The sequence below is a fragment of the Sinohyriopsis cumingii genome, chromosome 12 (assembly GCF_028554795.1).
Source record: "Sinohyriopsis cumingii isolate HCF-2022 chromosome 12, ASM2855479v2, whole genome shotgun sequence".
NCBI lineage: Eukaryota > Metazoa > Mollusca > Bivalvia > Unionida > Unionidae > Sinohyriopsis > Sinohyriopsis cumingii.
The window spans coordinates 86,217,256-86,237,407 of record NC_142972.1 but is presented as its reverse complement, the minus strand read 5'-3'; the positions used below and the strand labels follow the sequence as shown (position 1 = coordinate 86,237,407).

The following is a 20,152-nucleotide window of genomic DNA, read 5'->3' as shown; positions in this document are numbered from 1 at the left end:
ATGAATTTTCTTGTTGTGCATTGATGTCCATTTAACCAACGTCAACATTTTATCCAACTGCATCTTGTTTGACTACCATGGCCCACAGTATGAGATTTGTCCCAGTTTATGTCAGACAAGGCTCAAGAATAATAGTCCTTCTGTTCTAGTATATTGACTGAAATGAATGCATGTTCTGTCTAACACCCAACCAGCTTAGCTGCCTAATGCTACCGTCATACTTTTCCCTGCATACAGTGAAAGCATGGTTACTTTCCATTTCTTTCCACCTCTCTAAATTCCATGTATAAAATAATACCTTTTTTAGAATGTTCCTTTACCATTTTTCTTTAATAAGTCATGTTTTCCCCATTGATATGTTTGGTATCTTGCTTGTCTGTGTTGCTGATGTGTTTGTCATCCTACTACATCTTTCATTGATTTATCCATAAACCAATCCATCTACCCATCGCTCCGAAAAAATTTGCTTTGCCAGTAAGGCTATAACTAAGTCAGCTAGGACTTCCGTGTTTCTACATAAGTGCTTGATTATAACATTTACAAATATTTGAGGTCGGAGGGTTAGCTACTCCGCATATCTGTGAGAAGTGTCGTCTTTGATGTGAGGGGATTACCTACTCTGCATATCTGTGAGAAGTGTCGTCCTTGAGGTGGGAGGATTAGCTACTCCGCACGTCTGTAAGAAATGTCGTCTCTGCGGTGGGAGGATTACTACTCAGCATATTTGTGACAAGTGTCATTTTTGAGGTGGAAGCGTTATCTACTCCGCACATCTGTGACAAGTGTCGTCTTTGAGGTGGGAGGATTAAGCTACTCTGCATATCTGTGACAAGTGTCGTCTTTGAGGTGGGACGGTTAGCTACTGTGCATATCTGTGAGAAGTTTCGTCTTCGTTGTGGGAGGATTAGCTACTCAGCATAGCTGTGAAAAGTGTCGTCTTTGAGGTGGGAGGATTAGCTACTCATCATATCTGTGACATGTGTCGTCTTTGAAGTGGGAAGATTAGCAACTCATCATATCTGTGACAAGTGTCGTCTTTGAGGTCACATGATTAGCTACTGTTACAAGTGTCGTCGTTAAGGTGGGAGGATTAGCTACTCATCATATATGTGACAAGTGTCGTCTTTGAGGTGGGATGATTAGCTACTCAGCATATCTGTGACAAGTGTCGTCTTTGAGGTGGGAGGATTAGCCACTCATCATATATGTGAGAAGTGTCGTCTTTGATGTGGGAGGATTAGCTATTCCGCATATCTGTGAGAAGTGTCGCCTTTTCGGTTGGAGGATTAGCTACTCAGCATATCTGTGACAAGTGTCGCCTTTTCGGTGGGAGGATTAGCTACTCAGCATATCTGTGAGAAGTGTCGCCTTTTCGGTGGGAGGATTAGCTACGTAGCATATCTAAGAAGTGTCGCCTTTTCGGTGGGAGGATTATCTACTCATCATAACTGTGGTCTTCATTGAAAGTAATTTATCTCTTTGAGTGGCATACAGAGTGAAATGTTTTCATACTGTTGTGGAGAACAGTATTGCAGAAACAAAAGTAATAACGGGAATATAAAATTCGTGCCTTGTGGCGACATAGTGACTGGTGAATTTAGTTATCAAGGCTTCTAACTGCAGCATGTTTGCTGCTATATCTTATTGTAAAGAAAGGCTTACATCACCTGTTATTTTACTCGGGACGGGGGTATCGATGCATAGAGGTTATGAACCTCACTCTCATAATTTGGTTTGATATTCTTTTAAAGTGGAAATGATGCTGATACTAAAATAGGTGAAGATTTTAGAAACAAATGAAACGTCCATTAGCAAAAGTATATATAAATTAGTTGTATTTCTGGGATATTAGACTGGCATAACTATTCTATTGTATTTGAGACGAAATTCTAAATACGAACAGATGCAACTTAATTAAGCGTAACTACGCGTTTTTATTTTGACGAATATGAATTTTTATTCGGATCTTTGGAACTCGTTTGCAATTTCGCTCCCAGAAATATATCCCTCTATCGATATATCTTACTGTAACCTTCAGACCTTCACCTAGACCAAAACAGCTATCAAGGCTGACAAGGATATATCACGTCGGTTGTGTAATAATTTCCCTCGCACTATATTATGATGCAACTCACGTGATACATACATATTTGTTCTGTTTCCGAAAGTTTGCAGAGAAACTCTTGCAAAAGTAAACACCGAATAACGTGTTAGAAAAACATGCCAGAACAAATTAAATTTTTTTTAATTGATACTGCGAACGAAAATTAGTCCGGTACACAACGGAAATGCCGCTGTTTAGTTCAGATGGACACATGAAATCCCATGAGGATAATCAATCTGTCACTGGGCTTATGCTCTCTCCCCCCCCCCCCCTTTGTCCAATGTCTTTTTCAGATGGTCCGGTTTACTTTTATTGGATTTAATCGATAGCTACTGCTGTTCTTGATGACCTCCTGACCAGGCTACTGGACTGCAGATTAGTTTATGAGACCTCAGAGTGTAACAAAATCATAGATAACAATCTCCATTAAAATGACAAACATTCCATTGGGGCTCTAAAAGATAAAAGACAAATCCTAAAATGGAGTCAGGCGAAAAGATATTTCTATCGAATTTACTATCAACGCATAGCATATAAAGAAATCATGTGTTTTTCTTCTTCTTCAAACAAATCATTTCGTAATAAATGGTCAACATTTCCAGACATATTAGTGGTCTGTGTACACTATTCTACATAAAAACTAGTTTGTGCATACAAACTAAATTGGATATAGTTATTTGGCCATATCAGGTATTCATTATGTCGATATTACACTTGGTGTGTATTCGTTAAATCCGTTGCTCCCACTACCCATGCCATGTTATATGGCATAAGTCAATACTCTCGTTTACCCATACTTTTTCTTTATAGTGATATGTCTGGGAAGATTACTGCATGTAGTTTGCTACTGTCTGTCTTCATTGTGTATTTGTAAGTCATTTACTCTTTAAAAAAATAGAAGATCAGTGTAGAAAGTCATTACGATTCTCCTGAACTTGATTATGTTAAATAATATTTTAAAATAATGTCAGTCTTTGGCACATTTCTCCTTTGGTCACTCGTGTGTAATGAACATGTATTGATTAGCAACTGATCGTGATAAACACTGCCATGTGGTCTGGCCCAAGGATCACCATCGAAAGACCGATACAACCACTTGTGACACAACATCTGGTGGCTGTGTTTTACAACAAGTGACCTATTTAAAGGCTCATATTCAGAGGCTGCGCGAGAGTTAGAAACACCTGGAAGCAATGCTTTTTTAGTGGTGACCGTACTGTTACAAAGTACAGGTTTTAGGTCACTCAGTTATCCTGCACCTCAGCATCAGTTTTGTGAAGAATTGCCCCTGTTACACTAAGGTGAAGGCAAAATATTATGAAAATTTCAGCAGCAAGAATAAAAGCTCCTGACAGCGCCACCACCACCCCACCCCCACCCCAAAAAAAATGTCTGGCACCAGGAGGCTACAGCCCACCCCACCCCTCTTGGCGGCACTGTTGGTATTACTTAATCCCTGATGAGTCGTTGATTTAACTTTGCCTCTGAGGTTGGGCGATGTTCAGCACAGGATCCTAATTAAAATAACAATTAATCAATACACAGTTATAGTAACTAATAAATGCACAGTTGTAGTAATTAAGCAATACACAGTTCTAGTCTCATAGTCAAGTTATATTTAAACTTAAATGAAACCTGTAAAATACGAAGACAATTTTTTTTAAACCTTATGTAAGTAATCAAAGCACAATATTCTAGCCATTGCTTACATACATTGTGAAGGATTCATCAGTACAAAATGTGTTCTTTTCTTGCTTGCTTTCTGCTTCCACTGATGCACATCATATCAATCTTAAAATGTTACCAAGGCACGTACTATTTTAAATTATTCATTGATAAATCCGTGACCTCATCAACATAAATTGTTAGAAATATCATGAACTGTTTGATTAAAGTAGATATTTATCATATACATCATTCATACTTCATATATAAGTGTATTTCAGAAATTGATTAAATACGTACAAGATTATTCTTATATTTCCATCAATGTAGTGTTATTACACTGACACTTTATTTCATGGCATTTAAAAATTAATAAATAGTCGGGAATATGCGAATAACATTAATATTTATACTTTATATTAAGTGATTTAATTGTACGATTTTGGAACCCTAATCGATTTACTAATGCCGCATTCAATCAATAAGTCAGTCAATCAACCAATCAATCACCAGTCTATCGTTATATCTCTCCGTTAGTATATCTTCTTTTAGTTGTATTATTATATATTGGTATATCTGTTTGCTGAAAAGTCTTCATGCATTTGTGTAAATTATGGTTATCGAATGGATAATCATACAAAAAATCGGGAATAAATAACATTAAATTCCAAAGAGGAATAAGCCAGTGTAATAAATTTGGACCAAAGACTCAAAGTGTGAAGCGTTAGCACTGTTCGTATTACTTAATCGTATTACTTACACACACATACACACACACACACACACACACACAAACACAAAGAATATTGGCAAATATATTTGCTTTTCAATTTTCAACTCTAATCCATGATGAAAAAAGCCATATGTTGCTTATAATATATACACACACTTGATAAATCTTGTATGTATGTATGTATGTATGTATGTATGTATGTATGTATGTGTGTGTGTATGTATGTATGTATGTTTATATGTATGAATGTATATATGTATGTATGTATGTATATTTATATATGTGTGTCTATGTCTATGTGTATGCGTATATGTGCCATGTCTATGTGTATATGTATATGTGTCTATGTCTATGTGTATATGTGTATACGTATAAGCATATGCATATGTGTATATGTATGTGTGTATATGTCTATATGTACATGTGTCTATGTATGTGTATATGTATATGTGTCTATATCTACGTATATGTGTACATGTGTCTATGTCTATGTGTATATGTATATATGTATATGTGTCTATGTGTAGATATATGTTTATATGTGTATACGTGTCTATGTATATGTGTATATGTATATGTGTATGTGTCTTTGTCTCGGTCTATGTGTATATGCGTCTATCTGTCTATGTATATGTGTATATGTGTCAATGTCTATGGGTATGTGTATTTGTGTCTATGTCTATGTGTATATGTATATGTGTATATGAGTTTATGTCTATGTGGCCTAGTGGTTAGAGCGTCCCCCTCGGAAGTGGGAGGTCGTGGGTTCGAACCTCGGCCGAGTCATACCAAAGACTTAAAAAATATGGTACTATCAGCTGCCTCGCTAGGCGCTCGGCATTAAGAGGTTAGTGCTAGGACTGGTCGACCTGGTGTCAGAGTAATGTGACTGGGTGGGACATTATGCTACATGTCTGCGGCACGATGACCCAGTGCGAGACATCACAATAAACTGTTACATTGCAGACATAATAACGATATAACTGAAAATTGTTAAAGATACGTTAAACATCTATTTCACACACACACACACACACACACACACACACACTGGGACAGTAATCCCATGCAGGAAATTGGAAATAATATGCAGGACTCGCGGTACTAAATGGGCGAAAATATTAAGTGTATATATGGGTTTAGCTGGCCAGGATTGGTTGATGGTGAAAGTTAGATTTAGTAAAAAGGATATTTTGAGAGTTTATCCATGTTGTAACTGAAACAAAATAGAGTTTTTGTTTTATTGATGGAATTTCAGTTCTTTAACAGACTTGAGTTTCGAACACGCATTGCTGAGATTAGCACGTTACTCGTGGGTGCGGCGTTAAAAGCACATGTTTCAAACACGCGTATATCCAGAAAAGGCCGCCGTGCATAAGGTTTTCTCTATACAGAAGCTGTCATCCAGGATGCATATATACTGATAAATATATATTTGATGGCGATCACTCAGAAATATAAAGTTATTGTATTTTTAATATGGTGTTTGCATAGGTTTACTATGGTAACTGAATTAGTACCGTGATTCCTTCAAAGAGTTCGCTGCAGGAGAGTGAAGGCTGTAATAATGGAAAACATCTGGTAAGGTAGGTCATGGTTTTGAGCAATCAAGTGTCCAAAGATAACATACAATATCTAATTGTCACTTGAGATGGATTATGTATATAGTGGAACAAAAGGTACGTTGAACGCAATGTGGGTTGAGGTGGGTATCAGACGCTACCCAAACACTAGCAGTGACCACAGCCTGGCTGCTGCTTTGTATATTGATTTGATGTTAATGTAGCCAGATATTTCGAGTAGATTTTGCATAACTTTGTAAGTGAAGATTAACGTTGAAGGCCGAATCACCTGAAATTCGATGAGGGGTATTGACGACATGAACAGTATTGCCAATAGAATGCGGAGTTTGTTATCCAATAATTTCTGCATGGGAATGGAATTTAGAATCTCTGAGCGGCACCTGGCCATCACATTATGTCACTGATTTAATGTAATAGTGGATTCGCATGCTTTTTAATAACTTGTAAGCAAAAACACATTGTTCTTTTACTGCTTTTATTAGTGATTATTTATATTCCGACACGCGTTCGTTTGGACATGAGTCTGGTAATAGCTTTAAGCCGAATTTACCTACAAAACATATAAACTGTTGCTTATTCTTGAATTTTAGGTACACTATTATTTTATATTATGCCAAGACTTTTTTCCTGCTTTGTTTTCGCTCTTTGTACCATTATTCTTTGCTTGCAGACATGTCAGTTAGAAACAAAACAAATTTGAGCAATCGACTGTTGCAAACATTGGCTTGATATGTCTCTCAAATTTATCAATTGAACTTGCCACCTTTAAAATAAAAACATGACTTTCCACAGACTGGATCACACTTTACTCTCTGTCAACGCTTGTAAAATTTAGATTTTATCCATTTGTTTCTATTCACCAGTTAAGAATTGACTGGAGCTGACATTATTCAGTTGGATATATGCCTTATGAATACCACGACACCGTTTTTGTGAAAGGTTACACTGCATATGTCTCATTCTGGTCAACCTTCAATAGCATCATAACACGAGGAACTTGTAAAAATATGTTTGTAACTGGAACGATGACCCCTGCCTTTTGGCTTTATGGGCTATAGTTGTTTATATAATGATGACCCCTGTCTTCTGGCTTTACGGGCCATAATGGTTTATATAACGATGACTCCTACCTTTTGGCTTTACGGGCTATAGTGCTTTACATAACGATGGCCCCTGTCTTCTGGCTTTACGGACCACAGTGGTTTATATAACGATGACCCATACCTTTTGGTTTTACGGGCTATAGTGCTTTACATAACGATGGCCCCTGCCTTTTGGCTTTACGGGATATAGTGGTTGCTATAACGATGACCCCTACCTTTTGGCTTTACGGGCTATAGTAGTTTATATAACGATGACCCCTGCCTTTTGGCTTTACGGGCTATATTATTTTATATATTGAAAATTACAGGTCTGAAATAAAACTCTAATAGGACAGTTGGGCAACACAGCCCGAACCGACACAAGTTATTGAATTCATTTTAAACTCAAGTATTAGAAAGTATTGTCTACCCTTGCCTTGATTCCTGTCAGATAGTTTAGGACTTTGAGAGGTTGAAATCTCACAAATAAAGTACTGTGAGCGGAATATCTCCCATGACTGGATGTACACCCGATTAATGTTTCAGATATTAATTCACCGAAGTCTGAGAAAAAAGAGTTCTCTACCAAAACTCCATGATCCTGCTACAATGTGACAAAAATGAATTTCATCAAATAAAATACAAATTTATTGACAGATCTTTGTGTTGGTGTATCGTTACTACGAACATACATTTCTTTACGTAAATGTAGACACCTATTGTTCTCTTTTATTAGTGTCCACCCTAGGTATTAAATCGGTTTATTACCAACTCGGTAAAGCTAAAATGAGTCAGAGAAATGCGTGATGATCAACGTATAATTGCAAATTATATAAAGGAAGTTTCCAGCTTTTCTCCAGTTTGTTCCTTCCATTTGAAACTAATTTTGTTTTCCTCTCTGTTGTCTTTCAATTATGTATCATCATTCATTATTTCGACTATTTTGTCCCATCTAAGACTATATCCTGTCGATACAAAGCCGGTTCTGTTCTCCAAACTATGTGGGAACATTTCCATGATGTAAGTTTGTTGTGCTCATTTGTTTGGAATCGCTCATCTGTTCACCAATGATCTAGGACTAATATGCGTCACCTTCTGCGATAATTGGCATAACATTACGTTCGTAAATTTCAGTAATGGTTTTTTATGCGGACAAGCAACGTATGTTAGAGAAATGATCGACTTTTCCTATCAGTTTTCTCAACAACATATATTATCATTTAGATGTGTTATCAATTTCAACATATTTGCCTCTGGGATACTTTTATATTTTGGCAGTTATAATTAGTTTTTGATCCTACTTTATCTGAATATTTGTAGCAGATGAATCAACACACAAAACTGTATTATTCAATTATGTCTTGTTCAACGCGTTGGAAATCATGGAAGCTTGATAAGCCTAAAAATCTTCATTTTATATCTCAATTTTTAAATGTACGTAATTCTTTATTAAGCTCTCTAAAGCACATCTGACTATTCTCTTGTAACAATGACCTTGATAAAAGGTTTTGCATATTATATTATATTATATTATATTATATTATATTATATTATATTATATTATATTATATTTCAGGGATGGAGATATATCCCCACCTGCTATGGTGCTTTGGTTATCGGTATCAAGAAAATATTCGACAATGGTGGTATTCTCTGGATCGAGCAAATAACAAAATAAATGGTGATATAATAACAGAGATCTGAGCAAAATATATAATAGAACAACACGAGCCATATTATGTAAAATATAACAATTTAATCACTTACTTAAACAAAGTGAAATTAAACGTGAATGATTCACTTTCTTTTAGAAATATTGTTATCAGTTTTATGGGAAGTTCAATTAGCCGTTTTGCTGTACTGATGGAACAAATTTCTTCATATAATCAAGTGCCTCATCCAACTCAAATTGCCGGCAGGTCAGCATCACCTGGCTTTTTCCGGTCCTTTCCAAATCACTGTTGCTGGTAGGTTGACGTTGCAGTATTTGCTCTCTCTCTCTCTCTCTCTCTCTCTCTCTTGAGTCATCAACAGTCTTGGTTGTAGACTGTGATCTGTACACTGTGAGCTATTTTTGTGCTTTATTCGAGGCTCGTTTCGTAACTATTACATATCTACCTCACAAATGCCATTGTGGCCGAATAGTCAACATACAGTTTTCCTTCATATGTAAATGCGTATCGGTTGCTATTCAGTTTACGAAGTAACCAGGAATACGATTAATGTGTTAAACAGGAAAGAATATTGTCAGCGGAAAAATATTTTTGGAAAGTGGTAAAAGTAGAGCAGCTGCAATTACTCTCAATGGTGACTGTACACACCATCTTCTTGGTAATTTTGACAGGAGGTTGAAAAAAGGTTTTCGTTGTTTCATCAATTTATTTTTCTTGTATGTACACGTGTTATGGTTTTACGAAAATATTCGATATTAAGCGAGAAGTTTGGGTTGCAATGTTAAAGTAATTCACATGAAAATTCGCAAGACTAATGAAACACAGCAGCATTACATTATCAGAACCACAGTTCTAGGACCAATGGCTACCTGTCTGTGTGTCTGTCTGTGTATGGTAGTTTTGCAAACAATATCGCTTAATGTTTAGGACCATTCTTTGTCTTGCTTAGGGTCTATATAAAATAGAGTTCGGAAATTTGTTTGCCACAAATTATAAGCATAATTGAAACTTAATGTATACCCATGATGAATACACATTATCGAACTAAGAACTTTCCATCAGCACTCCCGCTCTCCTATTTATGTTGCAGTTATAATAGTATATCATATATCTTAGTTACTAACCAGCTTCCTTTTACTTACATGAATTTATTAGCTGTTTCTGTATTTGCAAGCATCATCAACCCATTAATCTTGCTTTATTCATTCTAGCTATGTCCACACTCACCCCACCCCCTTCCGCCTCATTATTGCCTGATATAGCTCTGAACATAGTTCTCGCTGGTTTGAATGTTCTCTTTTATCAAGAAAGTCCTCAACAAGCCCCACTGATTATTACCATGTGAACATCGGCCTTATAGGACACACGGTACGAATGATATGGAAAAATGGGAACCAGCCTGGAACTGGGTGAACATAAAATAGAATTTGGCTGACCACGAATCGTTAATAATGTGAGTTATGATTTAGGAAAAAGAATCTTTTGAGAGCTTATCCTAGGTGTAAGTGAAAAAATAGAGACATTGTTTTATTGATCAAATTTCAGTCCTTTAACAGTCTTGCGTTTGGAACACTCATTACTAAACTTAGCACCTGACTCTTCATGGCAGAATTGAAAGCACATGTTTCAAACACATGAAGGTCCAGAAATTGCGTCTGCGCATATCCTTTCCTCAACACAGAAGAACATACATCCAGGTTTCATCTGTATTGATAAATATAGGTTTGATCATGAGCACTCAAAACTTGTAAGTTATTGAATTTTTAATAACATGGTGTTTGCATAGGTTTACTATGGGAACTGAATTAGTACCGCGAGTCATATAGATAGCCACAGCAATACAGTGACTCCACATAAGCAAGTGCAATTAACTTTACTATAAATGTAATCACATGGTTCAATTTTTGGATAACAAACACATTAATACCTTTTGTAAATCACAGAGTGACTTTCAGTGGGACATTAAACACATATTCATATATATCAACTGTTGCCAAGAAGGGGGGATTGGGAACAGTGTGTAAATTTGACTATGTTAGGTGGAGTGTTTTGCGCTTTGGTTTATATCTGAGCAATATATATATAAAAGTTATCGTCGATTTCAAAGCTATTTACACAACAGACCGCATACTTAAAGTGCCATACCAGTGTAGATAAAGTAAATACAATTCAATATTATTTGAATAGAAAATAAGTCTGGAAGCAGTATAAAAAAAAACCGATGGAAAAATTCGCCATAATAACTGAGAAATACGCTCAGGTGTGTTTTCGAAAATAATGCACATCGGACCAATTTTATCGCTCGGTAATTTCCGGAGTGTGTAGATCGCCTGACGTCATATTTTGAACACACACATTACTTCCGTTTCTATCGAAACATAAACAAAGCACTTGTTCCGTTCCATATTAGCTAGTTTGAAAAGTTTTATTGTCACAATCATGCCAAGAGGAGATGGTGGAGTTACAAGCAAGGGCAGCGGGGTCAGGTGTATTACAGAAAATTGTTGGAATTCAAATGCTATGGGTTTTCCATGCATTCCTTTCCGAAAAGACCAATCACCTCGTCGCAGGTGGACAGATTTTGTAACAATCAAAAGAGCAAGCTGGGATGGTCCGACTGAGTTTTCTGCCCTCTACTCCTTTCATTTCACATCAGAATGCTTCCCATTTAGGTATAGATTTGATGTTGAGCATATGGGTACGGCACCAAAGAAAGTCAAACTCGATGATGCTGTCCCGTCGTTCCACTGAGTGAAGGAAACTGACAAGTAAGCCAATGTTACTGCAAATCATTTGCCATATGTATCAGAAACTTCACCACCAAAGCATCAGCTGTGTGGGCTTGAAATGTCACCATCAGAGGAAGTAACTTGTTAAGTGTCACCGCCAAAGAAAGTAAGAAGGGGCTATTCAAAGAGAGAAGTTGCAAGGGTGAGTTTTTAATGACATGTACCATATTATATCTACGATATTCAACAGATCAGTCACTACAACATTTCCATTTGTACCCTGTAGAACGTTCTACATAGTTTTCAAAACAAATGCATAAATATCTAATCAATCAAGAACTGAGATATAAACAGTTGATAAATATTGTCACAATTTTCATGTTGCCTTCAAGTTTTGACAATGTGAATAGAAAAATCTGCTGGTAGATTTAGAAGGCCTACATATATTTTTCATTGTCAGACAAATGTGTGAATCAGATTACATATATTTACAAACATGATGAGGGTTATTCCCATCCACAATTAATACAAATCTTAATAACACAAAATATAGTAGAAATTTACAATATTGTGTTATGATTTTTTCAGTGGTGGTGGTGTTGTCATGTTCAACAATTTTTCAGTCGTATCTTGGCAACAATCATTTAAGTCCATCAAGTTTGTTCAATTAGTAGATCTATTTCTTATTGATCGATGATATTTGGTGTGCAAAAGCATCTTATGGAATACATGTCATATAGGTATGTGACTTTGATTAAACTGTATTGGTCTAGTAATTTATTGAATTTAGATACATTTTTGTTAGTACACACTTTATATTTTATGCAAGATAGCATAAAACCATGCTTTGATGAATATATTTTATAACTTATAGGATCTAAAGTATTTGAAAGCTTGAAGGGATTGTGACAGCAGACAAATGAGAAAATATGTACCAATGCTGTTATCTGGACAACAAGCTTCAGCATTGGAGGGATACAACTCTGTGATCAAATTGTTTTGCACCAAAGATGATTGGTTTCTCCTATCATGGAATGCTTTCAAGGTAAATCTTATATTATTGCACACACAAAAATACTGATTCAGGTTTTTCAGTGTTTTATTTATAGTCCAGTATGTTCATCTTCAAATTAAATTATAGATATCAAGAGCTGATCTTTGATATCCTACAATGTAAAATTGTATAACAGTTTTTAGTGTTTTGGAATGTTTGCAAATAAAGTATCTATAAAAATAAATTATCTGTAATCTGATAGAATTATATACTGTATTTTGCATCTTTATTTACTTTGAAATAGGCTTTAGCTAGCTGCATTGCATTTTAATGAAAACAGCCAAAGAGAGAAAGCATGCACTAAGTATGAGAGAGCCAGATATACAACAGTGTATCCAAAGTACAAGAAAGGAGAATACACTGTCAGGAAAATCCTTGTTGACTCAACATATTGCAAGAATATACATCAGTAATTAATGAACATAAAGGCATATTTCAGTTAGAGATATAAATACTGTTGTACCAAGTGTAAGTACCTATGTTATTTTTTATTATTATTAAATTCAAACAGTAAAGGCAAAATATTTGTTAAAGTTGACACTCCTTTAATTTTAAAGGTCATGATTTTGCCCTGTGGTAAAATAACAAAAATATGCAAATAATTGTAAAGAAAAATACTTTTAATTCATGTATTAACCTCAACAAAAGGTTGCAGTTTTTGGCTTGTACAATACAATGCATATTAGATTTAATTTACAGATTATGTTGAATGTATAAAGAAAACAGCATTCACAGTTGGACAGGTGTCTCACATGAATGATGAAGGAGTAAAGCTTCTGGTAGATGTACCACCACCATTATGTAGTCTGTATGAGAGGCCTAACATGGATATTGCTACTCAAAATCTTCTTAGCAGGTTTAATTGCTGTCAGCCTCATGAAAGCCAGTATAGCTCAGATTTTGATCAGGAAAGGCAGTATGGATCCTCTGAATATCACATGATGGAATGGTGACCCTAACTTCCTTGCCCAAGAAGTGCCAACACCAAAGAGCAAATTGTCTATATGCTGTATACCGATGTCTTCTGAAATAATAATTTGCAAATTAAGTTGAAATATAATATACTTTATGCATTAGATCAAATTTGGAAATCAAAAGTTTTAGTAGATAGTATTAGTAGTGGCCCAGTGTGATTTATCGTTATTATGTATTTCGATAAAGTATACATATGACCATCTTATTTTGAAACACAAAAAATGAAATAAAACAATATTTGTATATGTATATGTGTTGTTTTTTGGCATGATTGATCAGTATCACTGGTATAAAGGTTAGACAGTGTAGGCCTCCAGAACAGGTTCAATACAAGGTGTCATAAAATGACTTGAAAAAGTGTTTTATTTATTTGATGTATTAATAACCCCAATACTATGCTGTCATGCAATGATCATGAAAGCAAAATTTATGAAAACAAAAGAGCATGAAAAATTACTCAGACATTTTACTTATTCCTTTCCTTGTTCTGGATGTTCTCCAAACTGTTGTCTATACTGGTAGAATGCAACTTTTAAAACATGGATGTCGAGACAAACTGGACTGAACCCCGGATGGTGTGTTATACACTGTATCCCCTGGTATTCATTGCGGACACTTGTGACCTTCTCTATGTCACAACAACATACACATTCCCTTGCTGTGGACATTATCAAACAATGTCCACAATTACACCTAAAATAGAGTTTTCTTCTTTAATGCACAGTGCTGTGCTTGTTAAATTTAATTTCATATTTATGAACACATCAATAGCGCAGTACAATGACATAAACTGACTAAAGTCAGGAACAGGTAAAACGTTTAGTACAGCACTGTAAAATTAAATTAGATATAAAAGAAAACAGAAGTTGCAAGAAGATGCTTACCACAGAAAAAAAGGTTTATTTCATAGTTTATCAAGATCAACTATTAGCATACATATGAGAAATTAGAAATTTTAACTTATAATACAGCGTACATAATATGAATTTAATTTTAATGTCATGAGGGTAATATCCTGCCTATTTCAATAGTTGTGCAAAAGAGGACCTCCTCTCCTAGAAATCTTAAGTACTTATAAATCGTATCAACTTGTTCACAGGTTTTCAAAGCTTACAACTGTGATCCGATGCACCTTTTACTTATCAACGTACAGATACGTCTCTACCCATGAAATGCTATACACTTCTACAGCCTTTATTACAGGTGAGAAAAAAATCCAAATTTTTAAAGAACAGGAGACTGTTGAACAATACTGTAAATATCGTCGGATACATATATTTATCGTAACTTAGGCCACAGACATATTCAGAAAACAATTACCATGAATTGTCCTTCAATCTATCTTGTCTTTCTTCTTCGTCATCTTCATATGCATTGGAAATATAGGGTTCAAACTGGTACGGATTAATTTGGGTCCCGGCAGCCGCTTCTACACCATTATCAGCTTCTTTAGAGCTTATTACTTTCCCATCTTCGAATGGCGAAAATCCGCAGGACAGTGGCAATTCACTTCCTTCAGAATTGCAGCTTTCGTGTTGAGTTTCTGAAGACTTTTCAATAGTATGACGATACCAACTTGGCCTTTGTTTACAACAAGTGTTCAAAATGTGACGTCACACTTTGTTTTCACTAAATACCGGAAGTGGTCGGCGGTTGCATTTGGTTATTATCGTAAACAGGTGCAAACGCGATATTAGGTAGGCTCCCATGAAGTTATTATTGAAAATTTTTCAATCGGATTTTTTACATTCGTATTTTGAATATATATTCTCTTTCACCAAGAAATGAACTGAATAAATGTAGATACACTGTTGTGGCACTTTAAGAAGATTAAATCTTGTAAGCATTACGTCTATTATAGCTTTTGTCTAGCTTGGTTTTCGTTAGTATAGTTTTTGTCTAGCTTGGTTGTCTTTAGTATAGTTTTTGTCTGGCTTGGTTGTCATTAAGTAATGTTTTGTATTGCTCGAGTCTCTTTGTTATAGCTATTGCATAGTTTAGTTGTCATTAAGCAATGTTTTGTATAGCTTGACTCTCTTTGTTATAGCTTTTGTATATCTTGGTTGTCGTTATTAGAGCTCTCAGCATTCTAAACTTGGTAACAGTTTAAACTAGAGCTTTTGATTATCGATGTCGTTTTCTCATCTTGATAAATAGTTTTTACAGATTAATGCATCTGAAGAGAATATATACAAAAAAGGATACACATGTGATGAATAACTAGACTCCCTTGGAACTAAGGTAAAATTCGTCGACCTCCCATATTCTGACAAATTAACTTAAATGGCAACTGAACCTATAAGGATATTAATCATGTGACTTTAAAAGCTTAAAATGTGACGATATTACTAAGTTATTCAATCATCAATTCACCTGATTCCTTTCTTTCATTTGAAAATTAACGTTTATCAAAGCCACAGATTCAAGAATAATTCTGAGTTAAGTGTAATTTAGAAGAAAATGACGTTTTAAAACGCCAAAATTATTCCAGGTATTAGAAATTTCTTGGCCAGACCATAGTTTTTGAGTAATATCATCTGCGCCAAACTATTATTATGTATTTCTTTTTTTATATTCAAAATGATTTCGACTACAATATATTTTTAAATGTGTGTGTGTGTGTGTGTGTGTGTGTGTGTGTGTGATTTGGATTTTTAACGTAGCTTTAACAATTTTTCAGTCATATCGCTACGATATCTGCAGTGTGACAGTTTATAGTGATGTCTAGCACTGGGGCATCATGCTGCAGACATGTAGCATGATGTCCCCACCCAGTCACATTATCCTGACACCAGGCCGACCAGTCCTTCCAAATCCATCTTGCCGGGTCGCTGTGTCAAGACGCTTCAGTAGTCTTGAAGTATGGACTCTACCTCCCGTACGTTGCAATGCCATTAGCGTTCTTCAGTCACAACTGTGGCAACAACGAACTTTGTTTTTTTTCTTCTTTTTCTTCTCTTTCGCGATACAGCTGATATCATACAGCACTGTTGCCATCTCACCATTTACCATATCTACCTTTGTGTTCGTAAACTCTACTGCTTTTGGGTTCTTTACAGTGCCCACTCCGCATTATGGTTTCACTGAACATTTTATCTGGTGAGGTTTCATCCGTCAATGACCTATTGTAGAAAAATGAGAATAATTTTACACTAAGATACAACAACAAAACAAACTAGTAATTTTTGTAGACAGAATGCATATGAGAATTTGACTGCGGCAATCATGTTAATTCTTTATACAACTGGTGGCTTTTATACTGAACCTACACTGCCACCAATCCCTCTTTTTTACATTCATTTTTGAGAGCAAAGAGCTATTTTGAATGTTTTGCTGGGACAAGGGAGCTAAAAGAATCAGTATGTGCCTTACGCATGAATAAAGTTCACTAATGCTGTAAAACATTAGCATACTTTTCAATACCCTCAACCATCTCAATGTTTAGATATTTACCTCTGTAGCTGACATACGTAAATACGTAAGCTGAGTCGGCTGTTCATTTGCAGCCCAAATTACGCATTTGATCTCCAGTGCTAGTCTAATTGTGACAGGCAGTCACCAAACAAGCCAACCCATTTTCAAGCCTAACTCAAAGTAAATCTAAACCACATTACAGATTTAGCTTGTGTGAATTTATAAATGCTAGGCTTATGATAATTAAGTTCATGCCTTCTACCTTAAAAATTAGGGAGGTGTCAAAATACGAAACTATCTAGTGAGACATATTCGTTGTCGGACAATTCTGTCTTCAATCCTTAATTACATGGCCTGTCTTGCTGCAGCCGTAGCATTGGAGATCTCCTTAACGCACAAGTGTACCCTTATCATCCCCCTGTTCTTATGATTCTGTCTTTGTGGTGTATCCCGGTAGCCTACCTAGGTTCACTGATACCAGGTCGCTCCCTACAACCCCAGGTGGTTGAATGCGAGTGCGCATTCTCGTAACGCTCTGCCATCACGCTGATTTCTTCTAAAGTCGAGAACTCACCCTCCGCTAAGAACACATTCATCTTTCAAATACTTACATAAATCGTGTTCTTTCAACATCTCTGCAAGTACACCCTCATAACTTAACGCTGTACCCGTTATCTTGATCCACGTCTCAAAATGAACCCGTATGTGTGCACGAAATTGCACGTGAGTTTCTGTAGTTCTTTTTGATGACTCTCTTAAGGGTTTTCGGAAACTTTCAGCCGACAGTTCAGAGTGCTGTAGCAGCACTTTCTTCATGGCGTCATACCCGTCTACGTCATTTGGTGTCATATTATGGTAGACGTCTTTCATGGCTCCCTGCAAGAATGTTGAGACTTTGATAGCCCACGTCTCTGGGTATTTGATGAATCTGTGCCAACTTTTCGAATTGCATAAAAAAGTTGTCAGTGATTTCTTCCTTGTAGTTGAACATAAGCATGGTGATCTATATTGCTCGTCTGTCTTCAGAACGTGTACAAGTAGTAGGTTTACCTACTCTGGTATGGCCTACCTATGGAATCAAATTAAACCAGAATATCCCTTTCACAAACAAGCAATAAACGGACAGTACGAACATGAATTTCCCCACACAATTCAGCTTAAAGCTTGCACGCGAAGAAAGACGTAATTATTACTGTGGGCTTATATAGTTAACTCTTCTTACGAGGGTATACTAAGGTAATCCCCCCTCACAAATAATTTCATAGCTCGAGCGACATTAAAAACCATTTCTCTTATTATTAGACAGTTTTCAACTGAAGTGTGGGATTTTCAAGTATGGCATTCAATAATTTCTACGCTGCTTTGATAATAAAAGATGCATACATGCTCGGAAAACCATGTTAGCATGTATATTTCATTTTTTATTCTCCATCTCGTGTAAGCGTTCTTCTGGAATACATGGACCTTCAATCCAATTTTTGGAGTATTTATGACTCGAGACGATCATGGCTGGACTACTAATGAAAGATTGTGTGCACCCTTTGAAAACATACAAATTGTCACAAAGTAATTAAAGATGTATTGAAACTAGAAACCTTCCATTATGGAGAACTCCTCAATTTCCACGCGATATCGTAAAGACTTTACAGAGTGGATAATCATATCCATTATGCACATTAAAACAATATGATTAAAAGGGAAAAAATCTTACCCTTTATTTTTTAAAGTGATATAGTGAATGCGACGATAGGGATCTCCCAACAATGACCCCCATCAACGTGTAAGTAATGACCAGAGTGAAAATAATGAAAGCGAGGTCACGGCACAAGGTGGACATAATACATTCTTTGCGGTAAAATGTCCACGATCGTCCGCAAGGTTTCATTCAGCATGCATTTTACTAAGAGAGAACATACACATTAGTATTATCTGTGAACATGATCTCAAGGCACTTAATGGAACTGATCATTCCGATGGTCTTTCGAAATAGGTAAGCAACATGCAAACTTTCGGTAATTATTAATTTATAATTAAAATCACAAAAAATTCAACAAACACATCAAGCATTAATTATGGAGAGTGAACTATCTGTAAAAAAAAAAACAAAAAAAACAAAAAAAAAATAAAACGTTATCTGTCAACGAATCGTGTCTTTTTACCAACTTAACTGTTTCTGTTGTGTTAAATGTGATATTTAATTAGCAATATTTAATTAGGTGTAAAAATATTTAAGGTCTTCAGCAGAGCATTTGCTGAAAATACATAATGTTGATCTATTCTATAAAAAAAAATACATTTTTCAAACGCAGGTTAGTATAGAAGGAGAAACAAAATTCAGTCACATTTTACCCACATTTCAGTCTATATCTGGAATTAAATATGCCAAGGACTGCTCGCTCATAAGTAAAAACCACTCTACCAGTGGTTAACTGAAAACAGTCTCCAAAGACGTAGGTTCTGTAGATTATTCACGTTTGATTAGAACTTGCAAATAATGCAGAAGCCTTTTATTTAAAAGCTGTTTAATTAATTTAATTTAATCTTATTCAGTTTATTTGACTTAAGGTTATAACTTATTCGTAATGTGAAGATGACATGTTCAGAGTTGTCATCCATTAGATTTAACCATTATTTTAAGTCTACAACATTGAACTTAGTGTTCTTTCAGAAATATATTGCAGACAAAGCTAAACTGACGACGACCAAGCTATACAAATCTATACTGACGACGACCAAGCTATACAAATCTATACTGACGACAACCAAGCTATACAAATCTATACTGACGACAACCAAGCTATACAAATCTATACTAACGACGACCAAGCTATACAAATCTATACTAACGACGACCAAGCTATACAAATCTATACTAACGACAACCAAGCTATACAAATCTATACTAACGACAACCAAGCTATACAAATCTATACTGACGACAACCAAGCTATACAAATCTATACTAACGATAACCAAGCTATACAAATCTATACTGACGACAACCAAGCTATACAAATCTATACTGACGACAACCAAGCTATACAAATCTATACTAACGACAACCAAGCTATACAAATCTATACTAACGATAACCAAGCTAAACAAAGCTAAACTAACGACAGCCAAGCTAAACAAAGCTA

The 20,152-nt window shown here is 35.7% G+C and overlaps 1 protein-coding gene across 1 annotated transcript; it reads right to left on the bottom strand.

Annotated features, from left to right (window-relative positions):
• Nucleotides 1–13,267: 13,267 nt before the first annotated feature.
• On the bottom strand, nucleotides 13,268–17,861 carry LOC149786898 (uncharacterized). The gene is made up of 5 exons (XM_089975990.1): nucleotides 17,587–17,861; nucleotides 16,601–16,720; nucleotides 14,919–15,203; nucleotides 14,076–14,291; nucleotides 13,268–13,650 (listed from the first exon to the last, which is right to left on the bottom strand). The coding sequence occupies exons 1-5, from the start codon at nucleotides 17,859–17,861 to the stop codon at nucleotides 13,482–13,484; spliced, it is 1,065 nt and encodes a 354-aa protein (XP_089832116.1). The 3' UTR covers nucleotides 13,268–13,481.
• Between the last annotated feature and the right edge of the window lie 2,291 nt (nucleotides 17,862–20,152).